This window comes from Semicossyphus pulcher, unplaced genomic scaffold (assembly GCF_022749685.1).
Source record: "Semicossyphus pulcher isolate SPU_LCO1_2020_fin unplaced genomic scaffold, fSemPul1.0.p SCAF_6, whole genome shotgun sequence".
Lineage (NCBI taxonomy): Eukaryota > Metazoa > Chordata > Actinopteri > Labriformes > Labridae > Semicossyphus > Semicossyphus pulcher.
The window spans coordinates 29969357-29987135 of record NW_027211737.1 but is presented as its reverse complement, the minus strand read 5'-3'; the positions used below and the strand labels follow the sequence as shown (position 1 = coordinate 29987135).

The 17779-nt window shown below is 44.1% G+C and overlaps 1 protein-coding gene across 1 annotated transcript in view; it reads left to right on the top strand.

Moving 5' to 3' along the window:
- Nucleotides 1-17779, top strand: part of LOC138609844 (protein unc-13 homolog B) — a 187698-nt gene that overhangs the window by 46411 nt on the left and 123508 nt on the right. The window contains exons 7-8 of the mRNA XM_069682510.1: nt 115-172; nt 1738-1951. Of these exons, the coding sequence (XP_069538611.1) occupies nt 115-172; nt 1738-1951 (272 nt within the window). The remainder of the gene's footprint in view (nt 1-114; nt 173-1737; nt 1952-17779) is intronic.

Sequence of the window (17779 nt, the reverse complement as noted above, 5' to 3'; positions counted from 1 at the left end):
GAGCCTTTGTGCTCACATGTGCCTTCTTACTTTAAAAAGTCAAAGGCACTTTTGCTCCTCTAATCCTCGTTTATTTTCTAAGTCTCCTCTCTGTCTTTGTTTCTCCTGTTGCAGTATCCACTGCAGGAAGAGGTCCAGAGAAGACGAATGGCGTCAGTTCCCTCTCAGTGCTGTGAGTACTGAAGTACAACTCATTCATGCTCTTTCACGTGTGCCTGTAACAGTGTTTTTGTAGGTCCAGGTTGATGTCTACTCATCTGTCCTTCCAGAATGACTTAGACATAAAAATACTCGTTCTTTCTTGTGTTTCATGAGCAGAAGACATTTCATATCAGCCGCCAGATGCATTTTTGGCTTCTGTTTGTAGCCCACGTTTAAAGAGACTTCAGTGTAAAAGATCTGGAGACCCCAATGTGCTTTCTGAACACTACAGAGGATTTTTTTAAGCACCAAACTACTGTTAATGCTAGTTATAAATAGGGCTGGGTATCACAGGGTAACTCACGATATGATACGACACGCGATACAACGATTCTGTGATATTTTATATACTGCAAAACAATCATTTAATGATACATCACGATATCTGATTGACTTCTTCTTCGGCCAGTTAATTTCCCTTCATGTTACCCTCATTCATATGAGCGCCATTGCGAGGAGTCATGAAGCAGTGAATCGCAGGGAAATTATTTTCAGGGAAATAATATTATTATTTGTAGGTTAAAGTATCGACATTTGGCGCCAGTCAGGACGACGATATATAGCCGTATCGATATTTTGTCCCACCCCTAGTTCTAAAGAGTGTGTCACGGCCTGTGAGCGCTGATTCTAGAGTCATTATTGATCACTGTCATCACATTACTTCATGTGACTTCATCATATAGCCTCACTTTCATCTCCACATATTTGGATGCTTTCATTCCCATTACCTGTCACATACTCACCTGGCCATCACCAGTGTCTTTGACTGGTTTGATTCTTCTGTAATGAAGTTCGCTTTTCTTCCTGACCTCTATGAACACTTCCTGCCTCCATGCCAACCAGGCAGTTGGAGTTATTTTGGATGGAGTGACCAGCAGAGTACGTATAGTGGTTGTTTTTTTTCCCCAAGTGTGACTTTGCATTCGCTTCACTTCTGCATGGTACAGGGCTGCTGTTTACATCTGTGTTTACACAAGGACCGTTGCATGTTTGGTCTGTTTTCCTTGTGTGTGTTTATTGTATTTGAAATTTTACCTTCTTATATTCTTCTTACCAAAATACAAAGTTAAGTGTTTGTGCCGGTTTTGTTGAGGTTATGTGGCAGTTGTATTATGCATGAAATCTTGTAGTGTTTGTCACTGTCTGCTTGGTACCCTTGTTCTCTGTATTACATATGTGCTACCACAAGAGGGAGCTCTTTATTCAAACATTGTTTATCGTTTGAAAGTCTTCCTGTCAATGTCTCCAGTCTAGAGGAAACCAAGACACAACAAACCTAAAAGAGTCTCCCAACAAGAGACTACATTAAAAAGAGAAACTAGAACTAGGAAACACAAACACTACAAACCCCTTAAAGTCCAGCAGTGAGCAGACTGTGATATACTCAGGTCTACCAAAGGGCTATTCCACCACATTAAATGAGTACTATCTGAAAATCTACTTGAAGTTTAAGAGCTCATAATTTCTGTTCTCTGCGTTCCTTTGAGATTGCACCTTGTTTGTGTTTTACTGACGTGTTTGTGTTTCGTCGCCCAGCTTACGATGACCATGACAGTGCAGTGGACGACCGCGACAGCGACTACCGCAGTGAAACTGGCAACAGGCCTCCCCGGTTCCACAACACCTCGCAGACCAACTCATCAGTGCACCAGTACCCTATAGGACGCAGGATCCAACATCCAACTCTGTCCAGGGAGTCTGAGTCCATACAAAGCTATGAGCTAGACTACAGAGAAATGAGGGGGCCCAGGTAAACACACACACCCGCTCACGGACACACTGACATGATCATTTGTGTTCATACATATTCGCTCTTGGCTTTATGAGACAAGTTACCAAGAAAAAACAAGAAACTTCACGGCCTTTAAAAAGGTCACATATTTCTGTTGTTAAAATCACATACTGTGTCCAACTGACCACTGTTAATCTGTTGCTTTAACCGGTTAACAGTTTTCATGGATTATAGATCATCATGTGTTTCCTTGGGAATAAACAAATCCCTTACAAAACATCAAGTTCTTCATGTGCATGAGCAACTGCACAATTTTCAGATTAAAGGAAAAAACGATGACATTTGCATATTATCAAACCACTCTTCCTTCCGTGTGTGATTCTGGCTCTTTTCATTTGCTGTTCTTTTTCTTTGCTCTCTTGAACACCTTCTTTGCATGATTTCCTGTTTTGATTTTCGTCTAATTCTTAATTTCTCTTCTTTTTCCTTTGCATCATGTTTCACTGCTTCCTGCATGGCTCCTTTATGTTCTTTAATTCAGGCGATCAAACAGTAAGGGTGGTGTAAGAATAATCCCTGTTGACTCAGGTATGGGTGTGGACGATTGGGAGAGTAAATATAAAGTGCCTGAATCGGGTGTCTTGGATGATTACTTGGACGCTGAGCAGAAAATGTGGGAGGATGAAGATAAAAGCATCATCTATCGGATCAGTGACAACCCAAGTGAGTCAAAAGGCAGCAGGTTCTATCAAACGGTAGAATGTGATGCACTTTCCCCTGAGGAAACAGATGAGCTGGATGGCACGCCACGCAGACAGAGGCGTGGCTTTGGTAGCGGAGAAGTGCGGTTAGTTTATAAGGAAGCTGGCAGCTTTGAGGATGAATCATCCCCTCCTGAAATTGATATAATTCCCTCTATCAGACAGCAGCGCAAGCAGACAGATGGAGAAGGTCTACTTTACAAGACCAGACTGTGGGCAAAAACCGCCTTAGAGGACACACTTGAGAGCTACGCAGCTTTTCGAGAGGAGGAGGCTGCTCGGGAAGAGGCTGCAAGGATCAGGGGGAGGTGTGAATATGGCTCAGTTGGTTCAGATGAGATGCAGTATTCATTTGGATCCGAGGAGGAACTAGATGACCTGACATTCACAGAGGGAGATGCTGGTTATGAATATGAAAGTTACTACTACCCAGGCAGGTACACGTCACCTATTGGAGGCTATTCAAGCAAAGAGAGAACAAGTCATGGACAAGATCTTATGTTGTCTCCTGTAGAGGAGCCAAGTGATGAATATGTAGATGCAATGGATGAACTTCAAAATTTAGTTCACTCAGTGTCTGAATACCTGGCTGTAAAAGAGGAGGAGATCAACAACTATGAGTCAATGCCGAAACCGATTAGAAGAAAACTCCCAGCACTGCCAACCGATAGCAAAGTTGTGCCACCTGAGGAGAGCTGTGAAGTTAAACCTGAAGTAAAGGATGACAGTGCTGTTGAACAGGGCATAGCTGGAGTAAAGAATGCCATGAGCTCATTATTCAGTACCATCACAGGATCAAAATCTCCCACTGAGGCTGAAGCCCCCAGCACATCACCTCAACCACCACAGCAAGATTCTGGTATTTCAAAACTGCTATCTTTAATACCCAAAGCTAAAACTGAAGCCACGGATACTTCTGGTGTAACAGCAGCAGATCCATCAACCTCTCAAACGTCACCCCAACCTGAGTCTGGCATTTCGAAGCTGCTTTCATTCATTCCCAAAAGTGGTGGTACTTCCCCTCCAGTGGCCATAGTTCCTCCTGCAACTCAGGAGTCCACAACAGAAAAAAGGTTTTCCCTTCAGTCTCTCTTGCCATTTCAATCCCCCGAACCCAATCGGCAAGCTGACACTGATCAAGCATCATCACATGAGGGCACAGGGGCACAAGGGGGGGCAGCTACTGCTAACCAATCCCCATCTGGGTTTGAATCCATGCTAGGAAGGCTAAGTCCTTTGAGACTTTTTTCAAGTGCACCAACATCTAGAGAGCCATCACCTCAGCCATCAGAGCCAAGAAGTGCATCTGCTGCTAGCAATGAGTCCCTTCAGGGGTCTGTAAATAGGGCCTCAAGTTCGCAAACAGAGCGACAGTCATCAGGTGAGACCAAACCAGGTTCAGGAAGTGGATCAATTGAGCTTTTGCCAGATACAGGAAGTGGATCAATTGAGCTATCACAAGACACAGGAAGTGGGTCAGTAGAGCTTCTTCCAGAGACAGAGTCATCAGGTGAGTTACCTGATATTCAGCAAAGACGAACTTCTGGAAAATCTGAACCAAAACCTGAAAGCAGTTCAGAGGAAACAGGATTCTTCAGTCCTTTTAAGAAATCCCTCTCTACTCTCATATCGACAGTTCCCCCTGAAAATCTTTCGCAGGCTGACACTAAGCCTGCGGAGGAGTCATTTTTAGGCGGCAAACTCAAAATTCCTTTTTTTTCCTCTGAAAATAATTCTGCAACAACCCAAACAAAAACAGAAGGAGGAATGCTCTCTGGGATTCTTAAGTTTGCATCTGGTGAAGATGCCAATGCTCCACAAAGAAGTCCTTCCCCCAGCCCTGCAAGATCTCCCTCTCCAAGTCGTGCTGCCCTCCTTGAGAGTGTTCCAAAAGGAAACGCAGAAACGGGCTGGTTTTCAAACCTGTTTAAGGTAGCACCAAATGAACCTGCTAAGGAATCTGCAAAACCACAAGTGACTCCCACAGTGATGCTAACCAAACCTAGTGGTCAAACTGAGCAAAGTATTGAACAAATGGATCCTGAAACAACAGAGAGGACTATCCATGGAACAGAAGAGTTGTCTCCAGAGCAAGCATTGACTGAAAAAGATCCACAGTGCAAGACAGATGTTCACTCTGAAGCAGATGTCACAACCATAGATCAAGATCCCCCAAAGCCTGTGGAACAAGCCAGATCACAGCCACAAGCCACACAGGCACCAGGAATCCTTTCTGGAATATTGAGACTAGGATCTACAGACGATGCATCATCTGACAAGAAAGCACAGGAAGGGGGTAGTCAGCCTCAACAAGGTGGGCTATTTTCTGGTCTATTTTCATCACCTACCAATGCCTCTCCTCAAGCACAACAAAGTTCTTCCACACAACAGTCAGGAGGTCTGTTGTCCGGATTTTTAAAATTTGCAACTGATAATGTTTCTGCTCCTACAAATCAGCCACCGTCTACACCACCAGTAGGCCAATCTGGCCAAAGTCCCAGTCAAAGGCAAGGACAACCTGCTGCTGCCCAGCAACCTACTAGTGGACTTTTATCTGGGCTCTTGAAAAAAGCTACAGACACAGTGACTGGGTCTCAACAAACTCAGCCCAGTCAAGAGTCACAACCAGATGCAGCTGATCATACAGTGAAAACGGAGGGACCTGAGCAGAACTTGAGTCAAGGGACAGCACCTCCTACTCAGTCGACAGGGATTTTGTCAGGATTTATGAAACTACGTTCAACAGAGTCACCTCCCCCTGACAAAGGTCAACCTGGCCATGAACAAAGACAACCTGTAGCCTCAGATCAACAGCTTAACCAACAGCAACAACCTGACCAAACAACAGAAAAAATACCAAGAGCAACGGCAACACCACCTCAACCCAGTGGATTGTTTGGGGGGTTATTTAAACTCACAGAACCTGCTTCCCAGCCACCAACAGGACCTCTGTCTACACCATCAACACAACCAAATCAGCCATCAGGTAACATGTTGTCTGGACTGTTTAGCAAGATTGTGGAACCTAATCCTACTCCATCTCAGCCACAATCAGAGTCTGGGGCTCAAGAGACTAACCAGAAACCAGTTCAGCAAGCACCCTCTCAACAAGGAGGCTTCTTTTCTGGTCTTTTTGGAATTGGGGGCCAAGATTCTGCTCCTTCAAACCCACCCCAGCATTCACAAAACCCAACCCACTCTACACAAAAGCAGAGTGGCCCATCCGGGCACCAACCTAATCAGCCACCAGGCAATAGACAAAACTTACAAAGGCAAAACCAAGTCCCTCCACAACAGCCCCCCAGTGGTCCTGGAGGGATGCTCACTGGATTATTTAACAAAATTACAGATGCAGGTTCCCCAAATTCCACAGTGGGAAGTCAAGCAGAGCAGCAACAGGCTCAAAGAACAGGCCAAAAAACAGTGCAGCAACCACCTAATCAACAGGGAGGCTTTTTCTCTGGGTTGTTTTCAGCAGGTCCTCCTCCATCACAGCAGCAGCCACCTGTTACCCATCCAAACCAGCAGCAACCCCAACAAGGTAACAGACAGCCTCTGCGGAGGCAAAACCAGATACCTTCACAACCTGCTGCCTCTGCGCCAGAGCCCCAGCAGGGTGGACTACTGTCGGGGCTTTTTAGTAAGTTAGCACCTACAGATAATGCACCATCACCACCACCACCGCCGCCCACTCAGCAGACTCAACAGGGAAATAAAGCTCACATGGTTGGACCTGCTCCATCTGCAGGTCAACAATCATCTCAACCGAATCAGCAAGGAGGATTCCTGTCTGGTCTGTTTGGTCAGACAACACCTCAACAACAGCAACAGCCGGGCAAAATGGCAAGTCCTCAACAAACGGCAAGCCCACAACCTACTCAAAGTGGAGGCTTGCTTTCAGGTATTCTAAAGCTTGCGTCTGGTGAAAATGTACCACAGGAGCAACAGTCAACCCAACCTGCTCCTGCAGGTCAACAATCTGTAAAGTCAGTGCAAAACTCAGCCCAGTCTGAATCAGGGGGATTATTCTCTGGCTTGATGAACAAAATTTCAGGTACCGTGGAACAGTCACCCTCTGAACAGGAAAACCTTCAAACAGCACAGCAACATCAGCCACGTGCAGGACAGGGGCGACCACAGATTCAAAGAACCAAACCAGTAGAGATGCATTCCTCCCAAGATGGGGCTACAGACAAGGATTTAAAGGGTCCAGCACAAAAAGGTTTCCTCTCAGGTCTTTTTAGTGCCACAGAGGAACCATCATCAAAGACACAGCAGCCACCAACCCCTCAGCTAGGCAAAGAAGAGCCAAAAACCGGCTCATCTCCTAGTTTGCTATCCAGCATCTTCAAAACAGGCTCCGGTGACAGTAGCACTTCTGCTTCTGGAAAGGAAACCGAAAAAGGCTTTCTTGATCGTTTACTACCAAAGAGTAAGGAGGATATCCCTACAAGTACAACAACACTTACAAACGCTACTCCAGTTATTGATACCTGTCAAGAACCTCTTCAATCTCAGGGCTGGCATGATCCTACAATTTCCCCAACCCAAAGTTATCTTGATGAAATTCAACGTCTTTTGTATGGAACAGCACATGAGTATGGCTACAAAGATCTTTTATACAACTTTACAGAGCATGGTGTTATTCCACCGGAACTCTATGAGCATCAATGTCTCATAGAAGCTCTTCTATGGCAGCAACTCAATGACTATGCCCTTGCTGAAGCACTTGCCACCCAAGTTAAGGTTCCCTTCCAGACATGCCAAGGCCATTCATCATCAACGGTTAGGGCACCTCAATTGGAGAATAAAATATGGTTAAATCCTTTAGAAATGGACTTCAATGTACCCTCACATCCATGGAGGGACGCTTCTGCCCAGCTTTTTGAGAACAGCAATCGCTTTCTTGAGCCAGATGAAGATCTTGTTTTGTTTGACATGAGTTGCAGAGACAAGAAACCCTGGAGCAGCTGTGACCATTTGAATGATCTTGATAGCAACTTAAAGCCTTGGATTGTTGGAGGTAGTGCTCTAAATCTGTCTCTGGAAAAAACAAAGACACGGTCAAGTAGATGTCAGTCACTTACAGAATGCAGTGTTCAGGAATTCAGCAAAGTAGTTAAAAATTGTTGTGTCAGTGGTAATGTTAAAGATGAAGAGTTTGATTTGAAATCAGCAACTGATTTCTTAAAACGACTTGCCACAAAAAAGGGACCAATGGATTTAACACATGGTGCTATGGATTTAAGCAGATTGGCAGGAGCAGCTACAGGGAATCCATACGATGAAATGCTCTGTGATGATTCTGAATGGTATCAACAATGGCTTTCACTATTGGAACAAGGCTTGTGGTGGCCAGCTGAGGCTGGGGACTGTGGATATTATGTCTATACAGATGAGGAATACATTTATTCCCTTTTAACTGACAGAGCTGGTAGACACCTCTATGCCTGTGCTGCACCAGAGAATGTACAAGCTCTCGGAAATATCACTGAAAATATTGCTAACATTCTGAAACAAAAAGAAAAAGACAAAGTGACCCTTTGTGGATTTAAAATTCCTCTCTGCACTGAAGAAAATGGTTTCTGGATCCCAGGTCAGCAACGGATTAAAGTAGGGCTTCCGGATGCACCCATTGACCTAACTTCGGCCCTTAGAAAAGGCGAAAAAATAATGAACATGAATTTAGAAAGCTTCTCTCAAATGTTTCAGGAATCCATATCTTCTCAAGTGGATCAGCCTGTTGACTTTACTGTGTACAAGCTTAAAAAGATCCAGGTGGAATCTGTACAAAATAGTTACAGCTGTCGAGAGGAGCCGATGGAGGCAGCTGATTTTACTTTAAAGTCACTAAAAGGGGGACATGGTGGGCCATACTGGAAGAATCAGGGTATGAAAGACGTATATACACCCTCACCTGCACCTCCTCAAAGGTGCTATTCAACACAAGCCTCTCAAAATAGACGTAACCCAATTCCTGAAATCAGGATTGCACATGTAAGTGATACACATCCGGAACAACCACAACAAAAGTCAAGCTCCATACTTCCAGCTATTGGAGGAATCACTGGAATATCTCCTAAAACCGATGCAAGGAAAGCTAATATACTGTCCTCGTCGACACCTACTACATCACAATCGATTTCAGGCAAGATGTCAGAAACTTCAAAAATTTCAAGAAATGCTTCTGAGACTCAATCAGCTTCAAAAATACCAGGACCTGTGCAGTTAGGAAGGAAACTGCCAACGCCACCAACAACTACTAAAGCTTCTTCAGCTCTTTCCGCAGAGGCAACTTCTGTAAGGACTCTACCCACTACATCTACATCTACTACAACTGCGGCTGTGTCTGCTTCGCCACAAAGACCTCAGCTTACAAGGCAGCCATCACAGGCAGATAAACCCAGAGTATTATCACAAGCAAATAAGCCTACAGTTACAGGGATATGTGACAATAGCAAAACCAGCAGCACTGTGACACTTGACCAAACACCCCCCCTGTCTCAAAAGCAAACACAAGATACATCACTGAAGTTTACACCAAAATTACACATACTGAACGACAGCTCAGAAACATATAATGAAGCTCACCTTTACAAAAGAATTCAAAATTTTGGCAGTGTTCCTGACCCTCAGTTAGGCCATAAAGTCCTAGATTTTTCTGCCAAAGTAGATGAAAACAAAAATAGCGGGCAACAAGATGTATCAGTACCGTATGTAGAATCTACACAAAAAGTTGTTGACTTTACCAAGTACAAGTTAAAAAGATTCAAAGAGAAAAAGCAGATGGATACTGAGGAAAATGCAGACATGACCAACAAGATCATAATTGCTGTAGATCTTACTAAACAGGAAGAGGAAGAAGAAGAAGTTGAATACCCTAAGTCAGAATATCCCACTCTTGCCACAGTACAGCAAAGTCAAAGACTTTTAATATCGACAACAGTTTCTCAGACCAACCACACACCAGCTGATCCACAGAACAAATCGGAGAGAAGATTGTCCAGTTCAGAGGTTAGAGTCAGCTATTCCTCTTCCACAATGCATATTCAAAGACCACAGGCCTCCCGCAGTACCTCTACAGCTCAGACAAACCCAACTGCTGCTACAGCCTCTGGAAAAGGTGCAATAGACATTTCATCAAAACCATATCCTACATCATCTACAACGATAACAACAACAATAACAAAAACAACAAATAGCTCTTCAATTACTCATACCTCCAGTGCAGCATCTAGTCTTCAGGGAGGTCCCAAACAACCTGAAAATACTGGACCACTGCAACCTGCATGTACCTCCCCATTGGTAAGCCCTATTATGAGAAAAGAAGTGAGCCCCCAGGGACAGCAACTGAATTCCTCATTGAATGCACATTTAAAAATGCAGCAAAGCACATCCATAGCTACAACTGGTTTTAGACTGCATACTCCAGTTGACAATAAGAGAGCAAGTGTTTCACTTACCTCCTATCAGTCTAATGGAAGGACTCAGCTATATCAGGAGACTACTGCCCCTGCAAACTCAATTAAAGCTACATTAGATATGTCTGCTAAGACACCAATCAAGCACACTCCACAAACCGTTGTGCTATCAAAGGACCCTGCCTGTGAGGCATTGTCATTGACAAAGAGAAAACCATTAATCTCTAAGGAGGCAGACACAAGTTCTTGTCACTTTGAATCCATTGACCTGACATATAGAGGAGAATCAAAAGAATTTAATGGACAAACAACAGAGTTTATTTATTCAATACCTGTTGAGAATTGTCATTTTCATACTGCTACAGGTAATCAGGCAAAATTCTCTGTTCCAGTAGAGGAGTTTCCATCTAGTAATAGAAGGCCATTGTTTCAAAGACAGCAATTTCTATTGAGTCAGTCTTCTGAATCCCTTGACATTTGTAAAACACCCCAACAAGCCACAGCACCGGCCAATACAGTTAAGGCCACATTAGACATGACTTCTAAATCTTCTGCCAAGATGAAGGAGGTGGTTCCGAAAGTAACAACAGATGACACTCTCACTAAACCTATATCATTAACGAGAGGCAAACCAAGTGCGCGTGAACTTGCACGAAAAGATTCTGTTGGTGTAGCACTAGTAGTAGATATCCCTTCTCAAGAATCTTCAAATGAAATTAACATAATTTCTCCTGCAAAATCACCTCAGAAGTTTGAGATTGATACTCAGTCCCACTCAGATTCTCTTTTATATCAACAACAATCTCAGTCGAGCAAGCCTGTTGTCTTTACTCGGTCTAATCACACAACTCTACCATCATCAGCTGTGAAAACACATCAGACGGCCATTTCAACAAAGCTTGTCACAGCTGCAGTACTTGATATGTCACCCAAGCCATCCCAAGCCACACCGAGAACAATGATGCCAGAATATGAGTCCATTCAAAGTGAAGTACTTTCGCTTGTGAATAAGCCAAGTGCAAGAGCAGTTGCCAGAAAGGATTCTGTTGGTATTCCCCTTGTAGTTGAACCTACACTTCTGGAATCACCATGCCACAAGCAACCTCAAACCTTGATCACTGTGCAAAAACAGCCAAACCTGGATAGAAACATTGTCCCTGTTCCACATCAACCACTTACCAGCTCTATGCCAGTGCTGTACTCCAATGTCAGTGAGACCAACGCTGTGTCACAATCCATAATCCAACCGTATCCACTTTCTACAGCTCCAGCTAACTCTGTTAAAGGCACAGTGGATATGTCAACGAAGGCATGTAAATCAGACACAGTGCTTAACTATTCAGATCCAGTATCACTGGTTCGGTCAAAACCATCAAGCTTCTCATATTCTCAAAGAAATTCTGTTGGTGTTCCACTAATTGTGGAAACTCACATTTCCCAAGAGCAACCTAAACGGCAACAGACATGGGTTGGATCGCAAGAAAATACACAAGGATTTGTCCACATTGGATCTCTAGAAATAGATCAAAGAGCATCAGCACCTGCCAACTCCATCAAAAGTTACCTTGACATGTCTCCAAGACCACAGCAGAAACAATCTGACACAGCTCCCGATATCTTGTCAACTGAACCTGTACCATTGTTGAGAAACATGGCACCTGTAACAATGAATGGTTCTGTTGGTGTGTCACTCAAAGTGGAGCAATCTGCACATCAAAGCGCAAGACCAGCCTTGAGTGGAGTCATCACAACTGAGACACTGCATAAGCAGATATCTACCTACCACAGTAACGAGTTCTTTTCTAGTGCAAGGTCCGACTTCAAGGACACACACCAACTAAATAAGCCGGTGGACTTCTCTGCTAAAGATTACCAAAATACAACTACAATCAACATTCCAGTTAATCAAACTGTCCCAGAGGACGGGCAGCCGATAAATTTTACGAATGAAAAAGCAAAGAAAGACATGTTTGAAAACTTGCAACCTGGAAGGCAGTTAAAAAAGAAAACATTACTGGGTATTGTTGACCTAACTGTGGATCCTGAAATCACAACCAGAATAATCAGTCATCAAGATGCAAAAGATCTTTCATTTCCCTGTGAGTCTGCTCAGTCTCAGTTTGGTGTTTATCATCAACAGTACTATATACCTCCTCTCACACCTAATGACCTCAGACAAAATACAGCCTTTTCCCAATCTCAGACGTCACTAGAACATTTGGAATATTCCACTGAGAGACAGATCACCCCCCAACCTGGAATACATTACAGATGGAAGTCAGATACAGGATTGCACTCTGCCCCCATGAATACTTCAGTTTCCTCTTTGGTGAATATTGAAAGAAAGATTCAGCCTCCTCCAAATGTTACTTCCCTTGCTATGCAGAACATCCCATCTGCTTCGTTTTCACCTAACATTGTGTATCAACAGGTCAGTAGTATACATGTTGAACGCAAAGAGCCTGGTCAGTTGCCTTCAAACATACCACAGCCACAATCACAACATTCATTCTCACAACAATACCAACAACCCACTGTGGAAATTGGTTGGGCTTCTTCAAGTATAACGTCTCAACCAAAGTTGCAAAGACAAGAGACCTTTGTTCAGCATGATATGACATTTACACCAAAAATTCTTATAAAGCAGGCAACTGTTGACAGCTGTGGGAGCACTGAGGAAAGTCCATCTGATAGTGGAACAATGACAAGTAATGCACAGGTATCGCAGCCTCTTTCTACCCAGCAACTGTATGGTAGATCCCAAACTGTTCCTACTGTACAGCCCTTGACTGTTCAGTCATTGCCTGCTTCAATTCCTCAGCAAGCACATGATAGAACCACCAGTGATCCCTCTGTACAGCCTGTGCAGAAAAGTAACACTACAGATTATTGCACAAAAGAACCTGATCCTAAATATTGCAGCACACCAACTGTACCCTTAAGGACTATGGTTTCGATTCAAAGTGTACCAGAGGCAGTTGTATCGCAACCCACCACAAAACGTGACCCAATGCTTGTAAAACAAGTGAAGAGTAGCTATCAGAGCCAGAGCACTGGAGCTAAAATTCAAGAAACAGCACCAGAGATATCTTCGACACCAGCAGGATATACCCCTGTTCAGGGTTTGATTTCATTATTTAGTGGTTCAGGCTCACAACCCTCAGTCAGTCCAAAACCAGTTGTTGAAATGCCCCACAACACTCAAACTGTGTCTACGCCTGTAGACCACAGAACTATAGTTGCTCCAACACAGACTTCTGCTGTCAGCCAAGTAAACGTTACCACTAACAAGGCATCTGAATTGAGGGCAACTCCCATGCACTGTGATGATAAGGAGACAACAAGCCCTGCAGCCCCTGTTGTCAAAATTCCGGAAACAATTGATTTAAGTCTTGTAAGTGACCAGTCGAAATCTGAATGTGGCCCATTGTCAACTGGAGTTGAACAATCTGAATTATCCAACAATCAACCTGCAGCCCTTCAGACAGAGCTGGCTTCAGCACCATCACTAATTATTGAATCAGAATACAAAGTGAAAGGTTCTGTTTTCAGGGGTGTGAGCCCTCAAACATCCTCAATGATATCACCTGTCATCGCTCCCTCCAATGAGTCACCAATGTATGGTTTTGAGCAACCACAGGCAACCATGAACTCCAGCCCAGCAAGAGAGACACTTGGGAAAGAGTTGCCCCCTCCTGAAACTTCACCAGCTAAACCACCAGATACCATGACACCCAAAGAAATTCTGATTAAAAGTGAATCAGCAGAACTTTCAGAAACTTCAGAGGTTACATGTAAAGAAATGACTCAACAAGTTTCTGCCCTCACTAAAAACATGGCTGCATATGACTCAGGTATACCACAGCAGCAACATTCTGAGGAAAACCAACAAACCATATCCACAGGACATGTTGATATCAACACTAGATGTGCTGAGGTCTCCACCGCTCATATAACACAGGACGACATAAGCCACCCAAGATCAATCTACATTGGCATTAATTCCTCAACTGAACCTCCTGTTGATAAAGAAATAGATCCAGGTGAACCAAAACCGTATATTAGACTTCCTCATATTTTTGTCTCAGCAGCAAGTTCACCGGAAGAAGAGACAACTGACCATGAGTTCAATAATAGTAGCAAGCCTGAACTGCCGGGAGTCAGTGCTTCTAAAGATACCACTCCCAATGCAGTAACACTACCAGACTGTAAGGATACTTTGTCTGGTGACATTGTTGCACAGTCTGTTATCTCTGAGAGTGTTATGACTACAGAAATCAGTTCTACAGAGACTATCAATGAATCAGAGAAGGTCACGTCTAATACACCAGAAATGTCACTTACACAGGCAAATACAGATAGTACACATGAAGATAAACACGTCTCACAGTACATCCTGACCAAGATCAGCTCAACAACAGAAAATACCACCTCAGAAGTTGAAGTAAGAACAGAGCCTGCTCAGGCGTGTGAACCACCACTTGAGCTGTCTTCCAACGAGAGCAAATCAACATCACAAGACATAACACCACTTGAAGCAGTTAAGCCTCTCACTGACCTCGTCAGCCAAGTTGAAAACACAGATTTAGAGCCAGCACCACCAGAGGGTGTTGAAACTGTTGAAGACATACCCCACAAGGATAACAGGACAACTTCAGATGTTGTGTTGCCAGGGGAAGTTCAATCCCTTGATGAGTCGTCACTAAAGGAAGTACCAACACCCTCAGATGTATTACCACCTGAAAGAGTCCAACAGCTTCATGACAAAACTAGTGGGGATGTCAAGTTATCTGCCCCCGAACCCAGTCCTGTCAAGTCTCTCACAGAGGAAGTCAAAACCTCCAAGGAAGATAGTATAGCGCTCAAGGTTGATAAGCCTGACGCTGAACAGCGAAATGAGCAACCAGCAAAAGGCTTATTTTCAACCTTAAGTGAATCTATTTCATCCCCACAGCAGGCATCCTCCCAAACTGGATTATCAATTCTTGGTGGCATTCTTCCTGGCTCATCTACCAAAGACACTCCTGGCACAGGGTTACTCTCAATGTTTGGGGGGTCTAATGCCCCATCTTCACCTGGACCCAAAGATCAATCACCAGCAGTGCCAACCCCACAAGAGACTCAGGGAAAAGGCTTATTCTCTATGTTTGGTGGTTCCAGTAGTCAGCCACCATCTGGCCCAAGAGGTCCAACTGTTGGAGGTGTGAGACCTAGAGGGCCTCCACCCAAAGAACCTCCTGGCAAAGGCCTGTTTTCCATGTTTGGTACAACTGCACCACAGCAACCACCGAGTCCCAGAGGGTCTCCTGGGAGTAGTGCCTCACCAAGAGGACCTTCCACTGGATCTTCTATATTTGGTGGCATCCTCCCTGGTTCTGCTACAAATAAAGACACTCCTGGTGCAGGTTCGTTTTCCAAGTTTGGAGGTCTTGGTGCCCAACCCCAAACTGGACCTAGAATACCCCCTCCAGGACCAACAGTTTCACCACCCAGAGGTCCAGAGCCCTCAGGAAAAGGACTGTTCTCTATGTTTGGTGGACAAAACCAACAAGCATCAGAAGCACATCCCGAGGCTTCTAAGGCACCTGAATCAGAGGGGGGTTTTAAGGTTTCCTCTGTGTTTTCACTCGGCGGGAGTTCTGACAGCAACAAAACTAAAACTGGATTTGGCATATTCGGAATGTCTTTCAAGGAGGAAACCAAGGCAGAGCCCGAAATCTGTGTTCCTACAAAGGACGAGATTGCTTCAGAACCAGTGAAACCCCTGGACACAAAAGATTTTTCAAGAGAACGAGAAGATAACTCTGTTAAGGCCAGTGAAAATGTGTCCTCTGGGCCTCTCTCTGTATCATCAATTACATTGGAACACCAAGTAGAGCAGGCATGCCAAGATGGTCAAGATTCAACCTTGGATATTAATAAAAGCAGTACGGATACACATCTGGAGTTGGACAAAGTAGCTACAAGGGAACAACCCATTATTAATGAGGATACCTCAGATGCTGGAAATGCTTCTATCAGAGATATAACAAAAATCACCAGTCATCAACTAGAGAAAGAGACATCACTGGACCAACAAGCTGTAAAAATAGTAAGTGATAAACATTCAGAAACCACAAAAGAAGTGAAAGATTCAGTTGATGCTGAGAAAGAGGTTGCTGTATCAGAAACAGAACCTTTAAGCATTGAAACTGAGATTCCTGCCACTGAAAGCCCATCAGAAAAAAATGACAATATTCAAATGCCACAAAGTGTAATGGTTTGTAATGACAAAACCCAAATGTCAGATATGGTTGGAGTGGAACATGTTAAAGATGTTGTTGAAGAAGATATAAAGATCCTAGAGGTAGAAAAACAAACTGAGGATGCTCTGAAGGTTGCCTCTGAAGAGCAAACTGTAGTTTCAGATGAAGAAAAGTTAACCGAGGAGCCTTTGAAAGTTGATGTTACGGAGCAAACTGAAGTTGCAGATAAGGACAAAACAACTGAGGAGCCTTCAGGAGTTGCAGGTGAAGATCAATCGACACTCACTGGTGGAGAAATTTCAACTAAGGAACCTTTGGAAGCTGTTGGTGATGAACAAGCAGCCGCTATTGATGTGGAAAAACCTACTGAAGAGGCCACTGCAGCTGAATCTTTAGTGGAAGTTACAGAGAAACCTACTGAGGAATCCATGATGGGTGCAGATGCAACAGAGACTGCAGTTACAGAATCTGAAAAATCTATTGAAGAAGAACCGAAAGCTACATCTGACGAGAGTGCAAAGGAACCAACTGAGGCTAAATTAGAGCTTGGAGAAGATGGTAAAGACCCTGCACATGAATTACAGAAACCTCTTGAAAGCAATAATTCTGTTACAATGGTCTCATCATCAGATGAAGAAAAGGCTGTTGGTAAAAACTCACCAGAAGTCATGACATCTCAAGCAGTGGAGCCTATGAAAGGTCCATCATTGGGACCTGCTAGTCCACCACCACAGCAACAGCCGCCCAGGCCAGGCATGGCTGTGCTTCCAGGCCCACCAGGACAAAGAATGGGAGCACCAAGGATGGGAGGGCCACGGATGGGGGGCCCAAGAATGGCAGGACCAAGAATGGCAGGGCCAAGAATGGCTGGTCCAAGACAAGCAGGACCACAGAAGCCCCCTGAACCAGCTCCATTTTCTGGCTTTATGTCTATGTTTTCTACCCCGAATGCTCCAAGTAAAGCATCAACTGTTGGTGGATTTTTTTCAAGTTCACCAGGTTCACTTTTTGGATCATCCCCTGCTCCTCGTCAGCCACAACAACAACCACCACGACAACAACCACCACGACAACAACAACAACAACAACAACAACAACAGAAAAGCTCATTTTTTGGACTTCCAAGTAGCATTGGTACAGATACCCTCACCAGTGACCTATTCGGTATGTTTAAAGGTCCTGAAACAACAAAATCTGAGGAACATCAACAGTCCGGCACGGAGTCTGGACAAGGGGATCCTTCTGAAAAGGTAACAGTCTCTGAGAGCACTGAGAAGACACAAACAGAGATAACAGCTTTGTCTGGAGATGAACATGTTGTAAGCACAGAGGACTCTGAGGTCCCTGAAAAGGGATTGGTGGAGGAGGCAGAACGACCAGACAAAACAGAAGCAGAAGAAGGTTCTCTGACCGAATCTA